This window comes from Scyliorhinus torazame, chromosome 6, assembly GCF_047496885.1.
Source record: "Scyliorhinus torazame isolate Kashiwa2021f chromosome 6, sScyTor2.1, whole genome shotgun sequence".
Classification (NCBI taxonomy): domain Eukaryota; kingdom Metazoa; phylum Chordata; class Chondrichthyes; order Carcharhiniformes; family Scyliorhinidae; genus Scyliorhinus; species Scyliorhinus torazame.
This window is the reverse complement of record NC_092712.1, coordinates 156336271-156358323: the sequence shown is the minus strand read 5'-3', so window position 1 is coordinate 156358323 and position 22053 is coordinate 156336271. Positions and strand designations below refer to the sequence as shown.

The window sequence follows — 22053 nt, the reverse complement described above, 5'->3', positions numbered from 1 at the left end:
GGCCCTGACAGAAGCCCCCATGGCCAGCGGCACAACTGTCAGCAAACTATGGCGATGTTGGACACTTTCTGTACCTCCTCTCTCTCCCTCAGCAGCCACTGTGCCTGTTTCACGATTTTTAAAAGCGCAAATGAACCACGCCATTGGAATGCGCCCCAGTGGAGGCGGAGCATAACGGAGACCCCAGAGAATACCAGGTCGTGCCCGCTAATGATATGCAAACAGTGTTTACTGTGCATGCGGAGTGGAACGCATTGACACTGCTATTGATGCACCGGAGAATTGCAATTTGTCGTGAAACTGCCGCCCGCCATGATTTTGGCGTCAACCGATTCTCCACCCAATTGCATTTTCCGGTTCCGGCGTTGGCTGACACAGAATCCCTCTTCTGGAGATTTAAATACACAAATCTTTGAAGGGCAAGGACAAACTGAGTAGTTTTTTGGGGGAAAAAAAGTGGATCTTCTAATAGTAGAGGCAAAAAGTACTAAATAAAGTAAGCTATGCTAAACCTCTTTAAATCAATGGTTTGACGTCAGTTCAATTAATGTGTCCAATTCTATCTGCAACCTGCCTCTTTGACCAAGCTTTTAGTCATATGACCTAATCCCTTCTTATGTGATGGGTGTCATGGTTTGTTTAATATTGCTCCTGTGAAGTGTCTTAGGGCATTTTATGAGATCAAAGGCACTGTATAAATATAAATCATGTTTATTTAGTTATTTCAGAATGATTATCTGATATCTGAGCTGTACTTAGCAGTGCAACCTATGAGCCATGGGGTGGAGGTGCAAAAGAAAACACTATACTTATGATCAGTTTTTTTGTGGTTTGTGTTTTATTTTTACACTGATATTCCCAGTACAAACAATTTAGAATAATTCACAGCACCGAAGCAGGCCATTTGGCCATGAAGTCCTTGTTGGGGTCAAATTCTACTGAAAACAGTAAATGCTGAAAGTATTCAGCAGGTCAGGCAACATCTGTGGAGAGTGTTAAAATGTTTCAGGCCGATGACCTTTCATCAGATAGTTCAGATTTCCAAGATCTGCAATATTTGCTTTTGCTATGTGTATGTTTGCATTGCTAGACATCATAAATTAATACTCCCAACGTAATCCAAGTAGGTACTTGTCTCAATGTAAAACCCAAATCCTAAAATTTAAACTTCAGGAGGAACATCACATTCTGATCAGGTAGACATTCATTTGGTTTGTATCATTGGGATAAAACATTCAAATCCATTTTTATACTGTACTAAAGAGATTCATTCATCTATTAATCTCTGAAATCAAAGGAGTTTGTGTTGGTGAATGTCAATAGTTCAGTCTTCATGGTTAAGTATCTGAATAATATTTATGTTACCAAGATTATGACTAATGTTGATGCTATGATAAATATTATTAATACCTAGGATGTCAGTGAGCTCAGTTGGTTCGATGACTGGTTTGTGATGTAGAGCGACGCCAGCCTGTGGGTTCAAATCCCGTACCTGCTGAGGTTATTCATGAAGGCACCACCTTCTCAACCTTGTCCCTTGCCTGAGGTGTGGTGACCCTCAGGTTAAATTTCCATCAGTCAGCTCTCAAAGGGAAGAGCAGCCTATGGCCCTCCGGGACTGTGGCTACATTTATTATTATTACATTGATACCTTCTTTTCAGAGCTGATAAAAGACAGTGTTGCATTTAGTGTCTTGCCCATCGAAAAAATAAACATTCTTTGCATGGAATATTTTTAAAAGCTTTAGATTTAGAAAATTCATGATTACAATAGGATACAATATAAGAGGGTATACCTATCAGGAGAGATTTAACAGGCTGGGGCTCTTTTTTTAAAAATTGGTAAGGGACAATTGGCACCATTATAGAAAGGGTTTGACATAGTCATTGTAGATAAGATACTTCCACTAAAGGATGAGTTCAAAACCAGGGGCTATAAATGTAAGGGAGCAACGAATAAATCCAACAAAAATTCAGGAGAAAACATATTTGACTAAAATGTGGTAAGAATGTGAAACATGCTACCACAAAGAATAGGAGGGGTGAATATATTTAAGGTAGATAAGCAAATGTGGGAGTAAGAAATGGAAGGATATGTTGAACAGATTGGGTGAAGAAGGGTCGGATGAGAGGGAAGAAAACTCATGTGGAGCATCGCCAGCAGCAGAAAACAGGTAGATGGGCCAAATGATAGGTTTATGTGCTGTACATCTTATTTAAGAATTCAGAGGTAGCTTACATTTTGTGAAAATATGTGCACAGACCTAACATTACTGGTCTACACTAGATTTTTCTTTGTTTTTAAACTTCTATATAATTAAATTTTATTTCTCTCTCGGCTGGGAAGAGATGGAAAATGTTAATCTTTGGTTGACCATTGCCAGTGCCTTCACAATGATTGGTAGATCTTCTGTGTCCCAGCTTTGCCTTTGCACATGAACTTCCCTATGGTATAAAAGGCCATCTCTAATGGTGCACCCTTGGTATCTCCAAAGTGTACAGCTTGAATAGGCAATGATGTTTTATCACGAAGAGTTCCTTCATCCGTTCTCCAAATGTGATCATTGCTGTCGCAATTGCAGAGCATTCCTGGGACAGAACAAGATTCTAGGGGAGCAATAAAAGGAGTTGATAACCATCAATTCATATAATGATGCATGGTACCCATAACAGATATATCTTGACAAAGGTGTGAACCCAGCTTACAGAAGTCTCCAGGTATAAACCAGGAAGGAGCTCTTTCATTGTTGAGTTCAACCCAAAGCTTCATTACCCTTATTGCGTGGTTGTTCAAAAGCTCTCCTCACCAACCTCTCTCCTATATATAACCCATTTGCCCAGAGCTCTACCCTTCACTAAATTTCCCCCTGACTTTGACCCTGCCTCTTGCTTTAATCTTTTTACAAACTCAGTCTCATCAGTTCCTTTTGGCTTCACCACTGTTGGCGAAGACTACAGTCAAAATTTTCCAACACTCTGGAATTCTCTCAAACTACTCTGCATTATGTTTCTCACGGTCTTGCTACCTTCCAAAGCTTCCTCAGAATTTACCTCTGAGCACGCTTTCAGTTTTTACTCCATGACAACTGTGCCCTCCTCAACTCCCACACCTGATTAAGAACATTTTCAGAAATCTATGTACAATCATTTTCTGTTTTCTTTTGGTAATAATGACATTTATAGTACCGATTATCTTTTTTCCAATTAGGGGGCAATTTAGCGTGGCAAATCCTCCTAACCTGCATATCTTTGGGTTGTGGGGGTGAAACCCACGCAGACATGGGGAGAATGTGCAAACTCCAAACGGACAGTGACCCAGGGCCGGGATTCAAACCCGGGTCCTCAGCGCCACAGTTCCAGTCCTAACCACTGCGCCACATGCCGCCAATTATGACATTTATAATGTCATATCAATTCCTATTAATTACTAAATTCCTGGCTTTGAGGAAGTCTGTGTTTCACAGAAAGGAGATACTGTTACCTTAGCATGAATTTTGACTTCATGCATTCTGCAACATTGTTTTTAAGCACAGGCAGATTGTTATCTGGAACAATTAAGGTTATGCCTCCTTTCAAACTCTGAATATTCATGTAATAGCTTTAGATTTTTAATCCACAACTTCAAGCTGAATTTAATTTCACAAAGTTCACATTGTATCACTGTAATCATATGTGAACTTTAGATGTAAAGGTTATCTACTATGCAATTATGTGTATTTTTAAATGTTTATTAGTTCTTTACCCCAGGTTACAAGTGATTTTCTTAAACAAATAAATTTATCACTGATTACTATTGAAAGGTATAACAGTAACAATGCATAAATATTTACGGTAGATATACTATATTAACTCAATGGGGGAATAACGTTTGCACTTTTTGTTGAACTATTTGGCAGCTAAACTTAATGGAGTTTTTTTCTTGCATAGCCTCAGCAAATGTGAGAGATAATTAACCTGACATGTTTCTCTTGAATGTTGCAAATCGATTCAATAATTTGAAAGTTCAAGTTCATAAATATTCTTCTAAAAGTTATGGATTTCAATAACTGTCAGCTAGGTTCAAAAGTAACAGCTAGACATCAACTTATTAAAGTTCAGCAGGTATTATTCAAAGGGAATTATAGACCAGTAAGCCTAACATCGGTAGTGGGGAAAATTCTTGAATCCATTATCAAGGACTCTATAGCGGAACATTTAGAAAGCAGTGGCAGGATCAGTCAGAGTCTGCATGGATTTATGAAGGGGAAATCATGCTTGACAAATTTGTTGGAATTATTTGAAGAGGTAACCAGTACAATTGACAGGGGGGGGGGCAGCCAATGTGGTATATTTGGACTTTCAGAAGGTGTTTTACAAAGTCCCGCATAAGAGATTAAAGCGCCTGGGATTGGGGGACGTGTATTGAGGTGGATAGAAAACTGGTTGGCAGAGAGGAAATGAAGAGTAGGAATTGATGGATCCTTTTCAAATTGGCAGGCAGTAACTAGTGGGGTGCCACAGGGATTGGTGCTGGGATCGCAGCTATTCACAATATAAATGATTTGGATGAGGGAACAAAATGTAACATTTCAAAGTTTGCAGATGATACCAAATTGGGTGGGAGGGTGAACTGTGATGAGGATGCAGGGATCCTACAGCATGATCTGCCCAGGTTGGGCGAGTGGGCAAATCAATGGCAGATGCAGTATAATTTGGTTAAGTGTGAGGTTATGCATTTTAGAAGCAAAAACAGGAAGGCAGATTACTACCTGAATGGTTGTAAATTGGGAGAGGGGAGTGTGCCGCGGGACCTGGGTGTCTTTGTGCACCAGTTGCTGAAGGTAAGCAAGCAGGTGAAGCAGACAGTAAAGAAGCTAATGGTATGTTGGCCTTCACTGCGCGAGACTTCGAGTACAGAAGCAGGGATGTGTTGCTGCAATTATACAGGGCCTTGGTGAGGCCACACCTAGAATATTGTGTGCAGTTTTGGTCTCGTTTTCTGAGGAAGGATGTTCTTGCTCTCAAGGGAGTGTAGCGAAGGTTTACCAGACTGATTCCAGGGATGGCAGGACTGTCATATGAGGAGAGATTGATTAGGTTAGGATTGTTCTCGCTGGAGTTCAGAAGAATGAGGGGGGATCTCATTGAGACTTTTAAAATTCTAACAGGACTAGACCGGGTAGCTACAGGGAAGATGTTACCAATAATGGGTGTGTCCAGAACCAGGGGTCACAGTCTGAGGATTCAGGGTAAACCATTCAGACAGACATGAGGAGACATTTCTTCACCCGAAAAGTGGTGAGCCTGTGGAATTCATTACCACAGGAAGTAGTTGATGCTAAAACATTGAATATATTCAAGAGGTGGCTGGATATAGCACTTGGGAAGAATGGGATCAAAGGCTATGGGGAGAAAGCAGGATTAGGCTATTGAGTTGGATGATCAGCCATGATCATGATGAATGGCAGAGCAGACTCGAAGGTCTCCTCCTGCTCCTATCTTCTATGTAACAATGTGGCTTAGTTCCTCTTTAACCTGTAACTTCAGAGAACAAATCAATCAGTTTGTTACAACATTGATGTCATGTCAGTCTGCGGATCCGATTTTGAATGTAACTGTTTTAAAACTTTATATACAGTGACTAAATCGGTGAGACTGCTGGTAAGTTAAAATTAAACAAAAATATTTTGTGTCCCACAGTTGAACTGGTAGAAGTGAAAATATTTTAACTCATCTTCATAAAGATGATCCATACCTTTTTACATAAAAAATAAATTGACAGTGGGATCTTGTATTTTTTAATTAACCTTAAAACAAAGTACTCCATATTCCAGAATAGATACAATCAAAGAGCTGCCTGTTTGAGGTACCTGTCATTCCACAAGCACAGCCACCTCTATCTGGACTTGCATCTCCCCAGTAGAACATTCTCCTTCCATCCCAGGACATCCACCAGCCCCAGCCTGCTTGGATAAAGCGGATATGGCGACAGTCCAGCTATAGGCACAATAGGAAGTGCTGAGTAGGAGCAGCATAAATCATAAAGCAATATCCCTAAAGCCCTGGACAATGTTATTTGTCAACTGCATTATTTATTTAAAATTGGTGTGTTTTGATTGGTGTCTGATCCATTAGAACTTAAAGTCTTCACCTCAAAGTATACCCCTACACCACTCCCCCTCCCACCCAAACACACACACATAATTTGCTGAAGACAATACCTGGCAATGTCACAGTTGTGCTTTGTTTATTCATTTCTATAATCTAATAATGAGCTCAGTTTTACATAATATCAAATCCGCAAAATGATTTGAGTTGGGGGCCAGCAGAGGAGGGGATTATTTCCATCATGTTTTCTTTTTGAAAACATTTTATTAAGGCATTTTATGATTTTATAACAACAAACACAAATGTAAACATAGCTCAGTAAATAACACCCCCCCCCCCCCAAATCAACAACCATATCCAGCCAACATGGCTTATACACATAATTCCCCAGTCCCACCTCCTCCTCTCGCTGATCCCACCTAAACTAAACTATCTCCCCCTGCCCCCCCCCCCCATTGTATCTACTAACAGTTTAGTTTTCCCCAAAGAAGTCGATAAATGTTTTTCCACCATGTTGATGGGCACGTGCAGCTACATTTGTATCTTTAGAACAAGTGAAGCCATTTTATTTCTTGTTGAGAAACCAGGGTAAATAACAAAAGCACATTTAAGGTGAGAGGGGAGAGATTCAGAAGGGCCCAGAGGGGCAATTTCTTCACTCAGAGGGTAGTGAGTGTCTGGAATGGGCTGCCAGAGGTAGTAGTAGAGGCGGGTACAATTGTGTCTTTTAAAAAGCATTTAGATAGTTACATGGGTAAGATGGGTATAGAGGGTTATGGGCCAAGTGCGGGCAACTGGGACTAGCTTAATGGTAAAAACTGGGCGGCATGGACTGGTTGGGCCGAAGGGCCTGTTTCCATGCTGTAAACTTCTATGATTCTACTTCTTCTACATACTGAGAAGCACCAGCAGGGTTGAAGAGAGTAAAAGTGCAGAGTAGAAAGTTGACTGAATAGAAAATTACATAAGAACATAAGAATTAGGAACAGGAGTAGGCCATCTGGCCCCTCGAGTCTGCTCCGCCATTTAATGAGATCATGGCTGATCTTTGTGGACTCAGCTCCACTCTCCGGCCCGTACACCATATCCCCGAATCCCTTTATTCTTTAGAAAGGCATCTATCTTTTTCTTAAAAACGTTTAAAGAAGGAGCCTCAACTGCTTCACTGGGCAAGGAATTCCAGAGATTCACAACCCTTTGGGTGAAGAAGTTCCTCCTACACTCCGTCCTAAATCTACCTCCCCTTATTTTGAGGCTATGCCCCATAGTTCTGCTTTCCCCGACCAGTGGAAACAACCTGCCCACATCTATCCTATTTATTCCCTTCATAATTTTATATGTTTCAATAAGATCCCCCCACATCCTTCTAAACTCCAATGAGTACAGTCCCAGTCTACTCAACCTCTCGTCATAATCTAATCCCCTCAACTCTGGGATCAACCTAGTGAATCTCCTCTGCACTCCCTCCAGTGCCAATATGTCCTTTCTCAGGTAAGGAGACCATTACCCCCAAAATTAGTCATTGTGGGTCCATCATTGCCCAGTCAGTGCTCCTGGAAAGTATCAGGACAGTGAAACTGTGCAATTGACCCTAAAATAAACTTAGAAGCTACACAGAAGTAACAGCAAACGTGAGTTTTAAAACTTGTACAAAAATGGTGTGAGAATTGCGTTTGGGAAAATTCTAGAACAAATGCATTGATTTCAAACTGACTCGTTAAGACTTGGACAGAGCTCTTACCTTGACATGTTGCTCACAGGATTCAGAAATGCGTGTGAGGGCATTCAGCTGGATTAGTTCTGCTTCGTAGTTTATCTCTCTTCTGAAACAGCCGGGTTCCTCACAGGGAGATACTCTTGTCCGTCTTTCACTGTCGTGGCTCACAATGGTTATAGCTGAACCAAGCACATGATAGTCAGTGTTTCATTGAAAACTCTTAAACAAAATCTTTGCTGTAAATTGTGGCCAAGATTTTCCTCCCAATTGCTGCTGATTTCGTGCCAATTGCTGCTGATTTCGTGCCAACTGAATGTATTTTGATGCAAAGGCATATTTGATACGATTTGCTGGATTCCACTGGTTTACAGTCATCTGATGAAGTGGAATAATTGATCAAATCCAATACAATTGATTTTGCAACTTTAGTCTTGGTTAACTCCCATTTTCTTAGTGGGGGGAGGCGAATAGAATGCTGGGTGCATTTGTTTCTGAAGGAGGAGGGGCAAGGTTTCTTCCAATATATGGAGCCCACATCAGATTACAGATCTCAGAGTGAGGGCTGCATTCAGGATGTTAACTATGTTCCCTGCGACTTTTCACGTTGTCTAATTTGTGTCCTGTTCACTAAAATCCGATTGGACTTATTTTCTCACATCTTCCTTTCTCCTCCCACTTTGTTTTATTTAGTTCCATTAAATAGTTTCCTTTATCTTCCAGCTTCCCATTATCTGATCTATGGCAATTATCCAGGGCCTTGGTGAGGCCACACTTGGAATATTATGTGCAGTTTTGGTCTCCTTATCTGAGGAAAGATGTTCTAGCTTTAGAGGGAGTGCAGCGAAGGTTTATGAGATTGAATCCTTCGATGGCAGAACTTACATACGAGGAGAGATTGAATCAGTTAGCATTGGATTTGCTGGAGTTCAGAAGAACTAACAGGACAAGACAGTGTAGATGGAGGAAGGATGTTCCCGAACCAGTGGTCACAGTCTGAGGACATTGAGTAGACCATTTAGGACAGAGATGAGGAGAATTTTTTTCACCCAGAGAGTGGTGAGACTGTGGAATTTATTGCCGCAGGAAGTAGTTGAACCCAAAACATTGTATTGTTTCAAGAAGCAATTAGATATAGCACTTAGGGTAAAGGGGATCAAAGGTTATGGGGGGAAATCAGGTTTTGGCTATTGAGTTGGATGATCTTAATGAATGGCGGAGTGGGCATGAAGGGCTGAATGGCCTCCTCCTGCTCCTATTTTATTCTATGAAACATTAATAGCGACCACAGGGCGGCACAGTGGCTAGCACTGCTGCCTCAAAGCGCTGAGGACCCGGGTTCAATCCCGGCCCAGGGTCACTGTCCATGTGGAGTTTGCACATTCTCCCCGTGTTTGCGTGGGTCTCACCCCCACAACCCAAAGATGTGCAGGGTAGGTGGATTGGCCACGTTAAATTGCTCCTTGATTGGAAAAAAAAGAATTGGGTACTCTAAATTTATAAAGAAAAAAAAAACAGCGACCAGGGAAAGGCTGGATAGGCAGCATTGTGATACACAAACGTAGCCGTCAAGCTGGGTTGAATGGTAAATGTTGTAACAGTACTATCATAGAACTCCTACAGTCCAGAAGGAGGCCATTTGGCCCATCGGGTCTACATCAATCCTCAGAAAGAGCACCTTACCTAGGCCCACACCCCCGCCCTATCCCCGTAACCTAGCCTGTACACTCATGGACACTAAGGGGCAATTTAGCAAGGCCAATCCCCCTAACCTGCACATCTTTGGGTGTGGGCCGGAGGAAACCCATGCAGACATGGGGAGAACCTGCAAAGGCCACACAGTCACCCAAGGCCAGAATTGAACCCAGGTCCCTGATGCTGTGAGGCAGCAGTGCTGACCACCGTGCCACAATGATTTGCCAATTACTGAAACAGAATGTGCCATTTACTGTGTTAAACCTTTTGAACATATTCTATTGTGGAAGTCAGTTTTGTGAAACTAGATAAAGCATAACATTTTGTACTTCCAGCATTTATACATTTTTTCTATTTATTTAAGTAGGATAGCTTGTGGATAATATGGCAAAAAGCTATTGGATGGCAAAATTGCTCCATTCGTCAGAATATCATTTCGATGAATTTCATCTTCAGACTTGAGGGCTGCACATTAGCATGCAGTTCCTGCTCACAACATTGCCTTTCAGGAGGGCAGCATGATGGTGCAGTGGTTAGCATTGCTGCCTCATGGCGCCGAGGTCCCAGGTTCGATAACGGCTCTGGGTCACTGTCCGTGTGGAGTTTGCACATTCATCCCGTGTTTCTGCGGGTTTCGCCCCACAATCCTGTGGTAGTCACCACTGATGTATATATTAGATGCTTTGTGGTAAGGCCCTGTACTACAGGTACGGGGGTAGTTCCCTGCCTGCTGGCTCCGCCTAGTATGTGAGCTCCTCGTACAGCAGCCATTTCGCCAGCTGCTGTAGGAGGCCACACATCTTAGTGTAATAAAGCCTCGATTGCATCCAACTCTCGTCTTTGTGTACTTGATCGTGCATCAATTTATTACACTAAAGTTTTCAGAAGATGGACCGCCGCATCAAGCCGGATCGCCTGCAGCTGGATCCGCAATCAGGCAACGCCAAAAAGGACTTTGAACATTGGCTAGCTTGTTTCGAAGCTTACATCAGGTCTGCACCAGACCCAATCCCGGAAGCTCAGAAGATTCAGATCCTTTACACGCGGCTGTGCTCCAACATCTTTCCACTTATCCAGGACGCGCCGAGCTACGAACACGCCATGGCGCTACTGAAGGAAAACTACGCTCAGCGACCTAACACGCTCTATGCCAGACACATCCTCTCCACTCGTAGTCAACTTCCTGGTGAGTCAGTGGAAGATTTCTTGCGTGCTCTAGTTCCCCTAGTCAGAGACTGTGACTGTCAGGCTGTTACGGCCACGAAACACTCAAACTTGCTCATGAGAGATGCTTTTGTTACGGGGATAGGGTTGGATTACATCCGCCAGTGCCTCTTAGAAGGGGCCACGCTTAACCTCGCGGCAACCAAAAAGCTGGTGCTCTCGCTGATGGCCGCTTCGCGCAACATCAGGCCTACACCCCCGGCCGCACGGCCCACCCCTCCTACGCATCGTGGACTCCGCAGACGGCCGCCACATCGGGGACCCCACTCAGCCAACCCCACACCTGTGCCGCGCGGCAGCCAACTAACCCCGGGGGCCCCAAATGTTACTTCTGTAGGCAGCCAAAACACGCCCGACAACGCTGCCCGGCCCGGAGCGCCCTTTGCAAGGCCTGTGGCAAGAAGGGACACTTCGCTGCGGTGTGCCAGGCCCACGCAGTCGCCGCTATTGTTCCAACCCCTCCCACACATACGGCCCGTGGGCGCCGCCACCTTGTTCGACCCCCACCACGTGCGGCTCGTGGGCGCCGCCATCTTGTTCGACCCCCACCACCTGCGGCTCGTGGGTGCCGCCATCTTGTTCGACCCCCCCACAACGTGCCGCATGTGGGCGCCGCCATCTTGTCCTCCCCAGGATCATCAGGTGCCGCCATCTTGTTTCCCACACGACACGTGTGGCCCCACGACATGTGTGGCCCGTGGGTGCCGCCATCGTAACAGGACCCATGCCCCCCGGGCACCCCATCGTCTGCCACCATCGACGACCAGCCGCATCTCGCCTCGGTCACGATTGACCAGTCCCGCCCACGCAACCTAGCAACGGCCTCTACCAACGTGAAAATCGATGGGCATGAGATCTCCTGCCTGCTGGACTCTGGGAGCACCGAGAGCTTCATCCATCCCAATACGGTAAGACGCTGCTCCCTCACGGTATACCCCGCCAACCAGAGTCCCTGGCCTCCATGTCCCACTCCGTGGTGATCCGGGGGTACTGCATAGCCAATCTCACTGTCCAGGGCGTGGAGTTCAGCGGCTTCCGCTTCTACGTCCTCCCCAACCTCTGCGCTGCCCTGCTACTTGGCCTGGACTTCCAGTGCAACCTCCAGAGCCTAACATTGAAATTCGGCGGGCCCCTACCACCCCTTACTGTGTGCGGCCTCGCGACCCTAAAGGTTGACCCACCTTCCCTATTTGCAAACTTAACCCCAGATTGCAAACCCGTCGCCACCAGGAGCAGACGGTACAGCACCCAGGACAGGACCTTCATCAGGTCCGAAGTCCAGCGACTGCTTCATCGCATCATCAAGGCCAGCAACAGCCCCTGGAGAGCCCAAGTGGTAGTTGTGAAAACTGAGGAGAAACACAGAATGGTCGTGGACTACAGTCAGACCATCAATAGGTACACGCAGCTCGACTCGTACCCCCTCCCGCGCATATCTGATATGGTCAGTCAGATTGCACAGTACCAGGTCTTCTCAACGGTCGACCTAAAATCCACCTACCACCAGCTCCCCATCCGTAAGGCGGACCGCCCATACGCTGCCTTTGAGGCAGATGGCCACCTTTACCACTTTCTTAGGGTTCCCTTTGCGTCACCAACGGGGTCTCTGTTTTCCAACTGGAAATGGACCGAATGGTTGACCGGTACAGGCTGCGGGCCACTTTCCCGTACCTAGACAATGTCACCATCTGTGGCCACGATCAGCAGGACCATGATGCCAACATGCCAAATTTCTCCACACCACCACTCTCCTCAACCTAAGTTATAACATGGAAAAGTGCGTGTTAAGCACAAACCGCTTAGCCACCTGGGCTATGTGGTCCAGAACGGAGTTCTGAGGCCCGATCCCGACCGCATGCGCCCCCTCATGGAACCCCCCCTCCCCCACTGCCCCAAGGCCCTCAAACGTTGCCTGGGGTTCTTTTCTTACTACGCCCAGTGGGTCCCAAATTATGCGGACAAGGCCCGCCCACTCATTCAATCCACTCTTTTTCCCCTAACGGCCGAGGCTCACCAAGCCTTCAACCGTATTAAGGCTGACATCGCCAAGGCTGCGATGCACGCAGTCGACGAGACGTTACCATTTCAAGTCGAGAGCGACGCCACCGCCCTCAACCAGGCAGGCAGACCCGTGGCATTCTTTTCACAAACCCTTCATGCCTCTGAAATTTGACATTCCTCCGTCGAAAAAGAGGCCCAAGCCATCGTTGAAGCTGTGCGGCATTGTAGGCATTACCTGGCCGGCAGGAGATTCACTCTCCTCACTGACCAACGGTCGGTAGCCTTCATGTTTGACAACACACAGCGGGGCAAGATCAAGAACGATAAAGTCTTGAGGTGGAGGATCGAGCTCTCCACCTACAACTATGAGATTTTGTATCGCCCCGGTAAGCTCAACGAGCCCCTCGATGCCCTATCCCGAGGTACATGTGCGAGCGCACAGGTGGACCGACTCCGGACTCTGCACGACAACCTTTGTCACCCGGGAGTCACACGTTTGTACCACTTCATCAAGGCCCGCAATCTGCCCTACTCCGTCGAGGAAGTCGGGGCAATCACCAGAGACTGCCAGGTCTACGCGGAGTGCAAACCGCACTTCTACCAGCCAGACCATGCGCACCTGGTGAAGGCCTCCCGCCCCTTTGAACGCCTCAGCGTGGACTTCAAAGGGCCCCTCCCCTCCACCGACCGTAACACGTACTTCCTCAGTGTCGTCGATGAATGTTCCAGATACCCCTTCGCCATCCCATGCCCCAACATGACGTCTGCCACTGTCATCAAAGCCCTCAACACCATCTTCGCTCTGTTCGGCTTCCCCGCCTACGTGCACAGCGACAGGGGATCCTCATTCATGAGCGATGAGCTGCGTCAGTTCCTGCTCAACAAGGGTATCGCCTCGAGCAGGACAACCAGCTATAACCCCCGGGGAAATGGACAGGTGGAGTGGGAGAATGGGACGGTCTGGAGGGCCGTCCAGCTGGCGCAAAGGTCCATAAATCTCCCGGCCTCCCGCTGGCAAGAGGTCCTCCCCGACGCATTGCACTCCATTCGGTCGCTCGTATGCACGGCGACTAATGACACATCCCATGAATGTCTCTTTGCCTTCCCCAGGATGTCCACCTCCAGGGTGTCGCTCCCGACTTGGCTCGCAGCTCCAGGACCCAAACTCCTCCGTATGCACGTACGACTGCACAAGGCGGACCCATTGGTTGAGAGGGTACAGCTACTCCACGCCAACCCTCGGTACGCGTATGTAGCGTACTCCGACGGCCGCCAAGATACCGTCTCCCTCAGGGACCTGGCACCAACTGGGTCCACACACACACTCCCCTCCAGCCCAACATTACCCTCCCCTCCCCTGGCGCACCCAGCCACAACCCCCGCCCCAGGACAATCCGTCCTTCCCCTGGCCACGCCCAAGGTGCTCCCAACGGCAGATCAAGGCTCCGGACCGACTGAACCTGTAACTTGATCGGGACTCTTAAAAAAAACATCATCCTTCTGTATAACTCTCTTCCACCCCCGCTGGACTCAATTTTTTTTCTGTACTCTAAAAACAGCTACTTGTATATAGTTCTCCACCACCCCCGCCGGACTCAATTGTAACGGGGTGAATGTGGTCGTCACCACTGATGTATATATTAGGTGCTTTGTGGTAAGGCCCTGTACTACAAGTACGGGGGTAGTTCCCTTCCTGCTGGCTCCGCCCATTAGGCGGAGTATAAATATGTATGCTCCTCGTACAGCAGCCATTTCGCCAGCTGCTGTAGGAGGCCACACATCTTAGTGTAATAAAGCCTCGATTGCATCCAACTCTTGTCTTTGTGTAATTGATCATGCATCAACCCAAAATAAGATGTGCAGGGTAGGTGGATTGGCCACGCTAAATTGCCCCTTAATTGCAAAAAATGAATTGGGTACTCTAAATTTCTAAAAAAAACAAATAAAGAACACTGCCCTTCAGAAAGTGATGGATATGAAAGGGTTAACACAGTTTATGGCAGGTTCTGTTTCAGTAATCGACAAGTCATTGATTGGATAATATAATTGCTTTTAGCACTCAACCCACCTTGATTGATACATTTCTGTACCACAATGCCACTCATGCAGGCCTTCCACCAGTCACTGCATCACTCAGGATAGCACCAGAATCTGAGATGGGTGAATTCAGGATTGGATTCAGGTTGACATGGGCTAGAGACCAAGTCAGTCTCTTAGAAATTTACCACGTTTTATTTACAAAGCTGATGTCAAATTTGTCAACTAGATATACATACTAATGTCATTTTTTGTAAATTAATCTGGCTAAAAGTTTGTCTGATTCTAGTATTCAGCAGGCTGACAAACTGAATATCTAGCCCAGTGAAGCAGCAGCCCTCTTTCCCCCCCCCCCCCCCCCCCCCCAATATCCCCCTCCAACAGAAACCTATCTCTGCCAGTTAGTCTCCATCCCCACCATCCAGGATTGTCATTAGTTGTTTTTGATTGAAAGATCACGTGCAGATATATATGACCTGCGTGGAGCCTAGTGGGCCAATGGTCGCTAGTGATTAGCACTGTTACTTCACAGCACCAGGAACCTGAGATTGATTCCTGGCTTGGGTCACTGTCTGTGCGGAGTCTGTTCGTTCTCCCAGTGTCTGCGTGGGTTTCCACCGGGTGCTCCGGTTTCCTCCCACAAGTCCCGAAAGACGTGCTGTTAGGTGAATTGGACATTCTGAATTCTCCCTCGGTGTACCTGAACAGGCGCCGGAATGTGGCGACTAGGGGATTTTCACAGTAACTTCATTGCAGTGTTAATGTTAGCCTACTTGTGACACTAATAAAGATTATCATTATACACCCGTCTGCTGACTGTAAGAGGGCCCATATGACATTATCCCTGGAAATCTAAGCATGTGTGGAAGTACTGCATCTCAGAAAAGTTAATGTTAACATAATTGCCCTGCTAACAGTATCTCTGGTAACCCCTCAGATATTATTTATTTATATAGAATCGTAGAAGTTTACCTCTATGAGATCACCCCCAAGCCTCCTGTGCTCCAGGGAAAAAAGTCGCCGTCTATCCAGCCTCTCCTTATAACTCGAACCATCAAGTCCCGGGAGCATCTTAGTAAATCCTTTCTGCACTCTTTCTAGTTTAATAATATCGTTTCTATAATAGGGTGACCAGAACTGTACACAATACTCCAAGTATGGCCATTCTAATATCTTGTACAACTTCAGCAAGACGTCCCAACTCCTGTATTCAATGTTTTGACCAATGAAACCAAGCATGCCGAATGCCTTCTTCACCACCCTGTCCACCTGTGACTCCACTTTCAAGGAGCTATGAACCTGTACTCCTAGATCTCTTTGTCCTATAACTCTCCCCAACTCCCTACCATTAATTGAGTAGGTCCTGCCCCGATTCAATCTTCCAAAATGCATCATATTACATTTATCTAAATTAAACTCCATCTGCCATTCATTGACCCACTGGCCCAATTGATCAAGTTCCCTTTGCAATCCTAGATAATCTTCTTCACTATCCACTATGCCACCAATCTTGGTGTCATCTGCAAACCATGCCTCCTAAATTCTCATCCAAATCATTATATATAACAAATAACAGTGGACACAGCACCGATCCCTGAGGCACATCGCTGGTCACAGGCCTCCAGTTTGAAAAACAACCCTCTGCAACCACCCTTTGTCTTCTGTTGTCAAGCCAATTTTGTATCCAATTGGCTACCTCATCCTGAATCCCGTGATATTTAACCTTATGCAACAACCTACTATGCAGTATCTTGTCAAAGGCCTTGCTAAAGTCCATGTAGAAAACGTCGACTGCACTGCCCTCATCAACCTTTTTGGTTACCCCTTCAAAAAACTCAATCAAATTCATGAGACATGATTTTCCACTCACAAACAGTCCCTAATCAGTCCTTGCCTCTCTAAATCCCTGTAGATCCTGGCCGGGATTCTCCGAAACTCTGGCCAAGTGTTGACGCCGGTGTAAACACCGGAGTGATGTACGCCGGCGTCAACGGGCCTCCTGGCCCAGCAATTCACCAGTCTTCAGGGGGCTAGCATGGCACGCTGCTCCGGTGCCGAAAGGTGGCCCTACACGGCCGCCGCGAGTTCGTGCATGCGCGCAATGGCCGTCTCCGCGCAGCGCATGGTTGGCGTCTCCGCGCCAGCGCATGCACATGGTTGCTGGCGCGGAGCAACATGTCGGAGACCTAACAGCGGGCCAGCGTGGAATGAGGTAGTCCCCGCCAGATCAAGGGCACCCGCCGATCGGAAGCCCCCGATCACGGGCCTGGACCCCGTGGAAGCACCCCCTGGAGTCAAAGCCCCCCAGCCCTCCACCAGGACGTCTACCGCGGCTGCGGGTCCAACCTCCCGCCGGGTGATACCAGGTTTTAACCATGCTGGCTGGACTCGCCGGGAGTTCGGCCGGTCCCCCGCGGAGAATCGCTGTGGGGGCATCTTTCAGCAGCCCCGACCGGCACCGCGGCGACCACGCGGGCGCGATTGGCGCTGATTTTCCGGTCGCTAGAGAATCACCGCCCGGCGTCGGAGCGGCATGGCGGGAATTTCCCACGTTCCCGCCAATTCTCCGACCCAGCGAGGGCTCGGAGAATCCCACCCCCTGTCTCTCAGAATACCTTCCAACAACTTACTCACCACAAACGTTAGGCTCACCGGTCTGTAGTTCAAAGGGTTTTCACTGCGGCCCTTCTTAAGCAAAGGCCCAAATTTTTCGACCCTCCAATCTTCAGGCACCTCACCTGCGGTTGTCGACGATTCAAATATCTCTGTTAGGGGACCCGTAATTTCCTCCCTAGCCTCCCACAATGTCCTGGCATACAAGGTATTTATCTACCTTGATGCGCTTTAAGACTTCCAGCACCTCCTTCTCTGTAATATGTACACTCCTCAAGATATCGCTATTTTCCCCAAATTCCCTAACATCCATGCCTTTCTCAACAGTATTACCGATGAGAAATATTCATTTAGGATCTCCCCTATCTCTTGTAGATCCACACATAGATGACCTTGTAGATCCTTGAGAGGCCCTACTCTCTCCCGAGTTACTCTTTTGCCCTTTATGTATTTGTAAAAGCTCTTTGGATTCTCCTTTGCCTTATCTGCCAAAGCAATCTCATGTCCTTTGTTTGCCCTCCTGATTTCTCTCTTAACTCTACTCCAACGATCTCTATATTCTTCAAGGGGTCCACTTGATCCAAGCTGACTATGCAGGTCATATGACCCCTTCTTCTTTTTGACCAGGGCCTCAATATCCTGAGTCACCCAGGGTTCCCTACTTCTACCAGTCTTGCCCTTCATTCTTATGTGCTTGAAAGAACCCTGGTTAACACACTTTTGAAAGCCTGCCACTTATCAGCCGTCCCTTTGCCTGCCAGTAAACTCCCCTGATCAGCTTTTGAAATTTCCTGTCTAATACTCTCGAAATTGGCCTTACTCCAATTTACAATTTTAACTTTTGGGCCAGAACTATCATTCTCCATAGCTATCTTAAAACTAATGGAATTATGGTTACTGGTCCCAAAGTGATCGCTCACTTATACTTCTGTCACCTGACCTTCCTGATTTCCTAAGAGGAGGTCAGGTTTTGCACCCTCTCTAGTCGGGCCATCCACATACTGAATGAGAAATTCCTCCTGAATACACTCTACAAATTTCTCTCCAACCAAGCCCCTATTGCAATGGCTGTCCCGGTCAATGTTGGGAAAGTTAAGGTACCCAACTATCACCACCCTATTTTTCTTGCAGCTATCTGTAATCTCCTTACATATTTGCCCCTCAATTTCCCACTGACTATTTGGGGGCCTCTAGTACAATCGTATCAAAGTGATCTCTTCCTTCTTATTTTTCAGTACTACCCATATAGACCCAGTGGGCGAACCCTCGGATGTATCCCCCCTCAGTACTGCCGTGACATTCTCCCTAATCAAAAACGCACCCCCCCTCCTCTCTTACCTTCTGTTCTATCTTCCCTATGACATCTGTACCCTGGAACATTGAGCTGCCAATCCTGCCCCTCCCTTAGTCATGTTTCAATAATAGCTATAATATCTCAGTCCCATGTACCCATCCATGCCCTGAGTTCATCTACCTTGCTCGTCAGGTCTTTTGCATTGAAATAAATGCAGTTTGATCTAGACTTTCCTTGCTCTTTGCCCTGCTTTCTCAGGCCATCTGTCTTGTCATGTTTTGTACACTTTCCCTGCGTTTTATTTGTCTTAGCCTTACTGGACCCATTCACTGAGTTATCCACAGACTCTGTACTCTGGCCCTTTTTGATTTTTGCCTTTGGTTTCTCTGCCTTTCACTTTTCCCCTTACTGCCTTTTGTTTCTGTCCCCATTTTACTTCCCTCTGACTTCCTGCATCGGTTCCCATCCCCCATCCACATTAGTTTAAACCCTCCCCAAAAGCACTAGCAAACACGCCCCCTCGGACATTGGTTCCAGTCCTGCCCTGGTCCCACCTCCCCCAAAACCGGTTCCAATATCCCAAGAATTTGAATCCCTCCCCCTTGCACCATCTCGCAAGCCACGTATTCATCTTCTCTATCCTGACATTCCTACTCTGACTAGCATATGGCACTGGTAGCAATCCTAAGATTACTACCTTTTGAGGTCCTACTTTTTAGTTTAACTCCTAACTCCCTAAATTCAGCTTGTAGGACCTCATCACATTTTTACCTATATCGTTGGTGCCTATATGCACAACAATAGCTGACTGTTCACCGCCCCCGCCCCCGCATAATGTCCGGCAGCCGCTCCGAGACATCCTTGACCCTTGCACCAGGGAGGCAACATACCATCCTGGATTGTATTGCATATGTATTGAAGTATTTAAGTTTAGATCTCATCCTTAAGTTTACCTCTGAGATTCTTTAGGTTAGCAAGGATATAATGCTATCAAAATGTGAGCATGAAGGATAAACTGCAGATGGACTGGTTGACTCGAATGGCCTATTATTATATAATTTTTTAAAAAGAATTTACAGTGCAGAAGGAGCCCATTTGGCCCATCGAGTCAGCGCCGTTCCTTGGAATGAGCGTTCTACTTACCCCCACACTTTATCCCTATAACCCCACCTAACTTTTTTGGACACTAAGGGCAATTTAGCATGGTCAATCCACCTAACCTGCACATCTTTGGATTGTGGGAGGAAACCGGAGCACCCGGAGGAAACCCACGCAGACACGGGGAGAAAATGCAGACTCCACACAGACAGTGACCAGGCCGGGAATCGAACCTGGGACCCTGGATGTGAAGCAACGCTGCTAACCACAGTGCTACTGTGCTGCCCTAAATTATACTGTGACTTGTATGTGTTTCTGTGTTTTTGAACGACAATGTGGCTTGAAATTATTTTGAAATCAGCTCAGTTCAGCAGCATACATTAGCGAACATCACTTGTCATTTTGACAGAATCTAATTACCAGTCAATTGGTCAGAGGTCATATCACAGAAAACTTCGAACTGCGGAACTCCTGTTCCAGCTCCATCTGGGTCGATGATGTAACGCTGTGATTTCTGGAACCCTGCTTCCTTCAACACCGCACATGACTCCAGCACTGAGACTTTGGAACCTATAAATCACAACACACAGCCCAGATTTGAAATTGGCTGGAGCAAGAAGATTTATATCACGTATCATCACCTCAATGGAAAAGGATTGGCAACTTATCTTCACACTCTTATATTATTCTAAGGGAATGCAAGAGAGGAAGAACTGAGTGCTTGGCTGAAGAGATGGGAGGTTCAAGAAATCTTTTGTTAGGGAGCAAATTACAGTAAGTATTACCCCAATCGCTGAAGGCTCTGTGCCAAATGGTGTGGTGAAGGAGAGGGAGGTACTAATCAAGTGTCACAGTCCTTTGACAATTCCTGCAAGTGTAATCCCCTATATAATCCATGGATACAGGACTGCCCACAGCTTACATATTACTCAGGTCATGAGCTAGCCCTGATACCCAGTCCTGTGATTACACCATCTTTTATGTAACTAAAGTTGACTCAGCAAGAGCTACCAATCCTTGACAAGCTTTCTAAGGGAGGTAAGATTAACGAAACAAAGAGAAAAAACTTGCATCTATATACCTTCGCCAAGGTCTAACCAACCAGAGAGGAAATGAAGAGAATTAAACTCAAGTTTAGTTTCCGGTAATTGGTTTAAATGCAATGTAAGGAGCTGTCCAGAGAACAAGCAGATTCTCTTTAATTTTAGTTTGAGAATTGTACTTAAAGTTAAATTGCAATAATGATAGCTAATTTTGTAATGATAGGCCTTGTCGCCATTGGGTCGCATCCTTGTCTTGAAGCTAGAAGCTCTGGGTTCAAATCCCACCCCAGGACTTGACGGTCAAGGAAGGTACATAAAATGGCCAAACCGGTTGAATATCAATCTGCAAAATCCTTCCAATCCACCAATGGCTGGTGGTTAGATTGGGACAGACTCCTGGTTAGTGATGCTAGGTTTGGAGTGGTGCCCCTCAAGCTATAGGTCTCTGCTGACAGGCTAGCAGTTTGTTCCAGGAAAACCCCCACTATGGGAACAGATGAAATTCTGCCTTGTGAACCACTAGGTTTGGGCAGAGAAACAACAACAATTCTGTAATGTGGGTTGTGAGAAAAGCGGAATGCAAAATTAATGATTTCTTCAGATAGAAAGTATCCTTGTGTAAAATCTGGTTTTAATAAGTTCATTGCAGTATTCTGAATTATTAGGAAAGGAATAAATGTTACAAAGCGATGTCCTTTGTGCTTTCTGTGGCTAATCATGTTTCCAGTTTGTAACTTAATCAGTCAACTTACAAGAACATCTGCAGTTCATAAAATCTGTTAGCAAACCCCAAAAAGCACTCAATGAGTATTGCACAGCAGAATAATAAAACATTGGTTTCAACTGCACCCTAGATGAATTTTGACTACGGAAAGAACTACAGCTGGATTTCTCATACTGCAAGAGATCTAACATGTCAGGAAAAGCAGAGGCTGTGAATCAAGCTGTAATCAAATCAGAGGCACGGGCCGGGATTCTCCCCTTTGGGGACGAAGTCCCATGCCCGCCGGAAAACGGGCGAGAATCACTCCGGACTTTTTCCTCGAAGGTCCGGGGTGATTCCCCATTTTTGAGGGGGCTAGCAGGGCCCTGGCATGCATCCTGCAGCTCTGGCTGCCGACGGGGCTCTGCTGTCCAGGCCGCACAGGCGCAATAGGTTCCACGCATGCGCATGGTGGCCCACTTCGGCACGGGCGCCGCTGACATGGCAGAGCCACACAGCGGGCCTGCGCGGAGTAAGGTAGGTC

The 22053-nt window shown here is 46.3% G+C and overlaps 1 protein-coding gene across 2 annotated transcripts in view; it reads right to left on the bottom strand.

The window, feature by feature from the left end:
• Nucleotides 1-819: 819 nt before the first annotated feature.
• The window catches only part of LOC140425098 (uncharacterized), a 71051-nt gene continuing 49817 nt past the window's right edge, over nucleotides 820-22053 (bottom strand). For both annotated transcript variants that reach the window (XM_072508999.1, XM_072508998.1), the window contains 4 exons: nucleotides 20184-20333; nucleotides 7829-7983; nucleotides 5850-5976; nucleotides 820-2607 (listed from right to left, as the gene is read on the bottom strand). In XM_072508999.1, the coding sequence (XP_072365100.1) occupies nucleotides 2390-2607; nucleotides 5850-5976; nucleotides 7829-7983; nucleotides 20184-20333 (650 nt within the window). In that variant the 3' untranslated portion in view covers nucleotides 820-2389. The remainder of the gene's footprint in view (nucleotides 2608-5849; nucleotides 5977-7828; nucleotides 7984-20183; nucleotides 20334-22053) is intronic.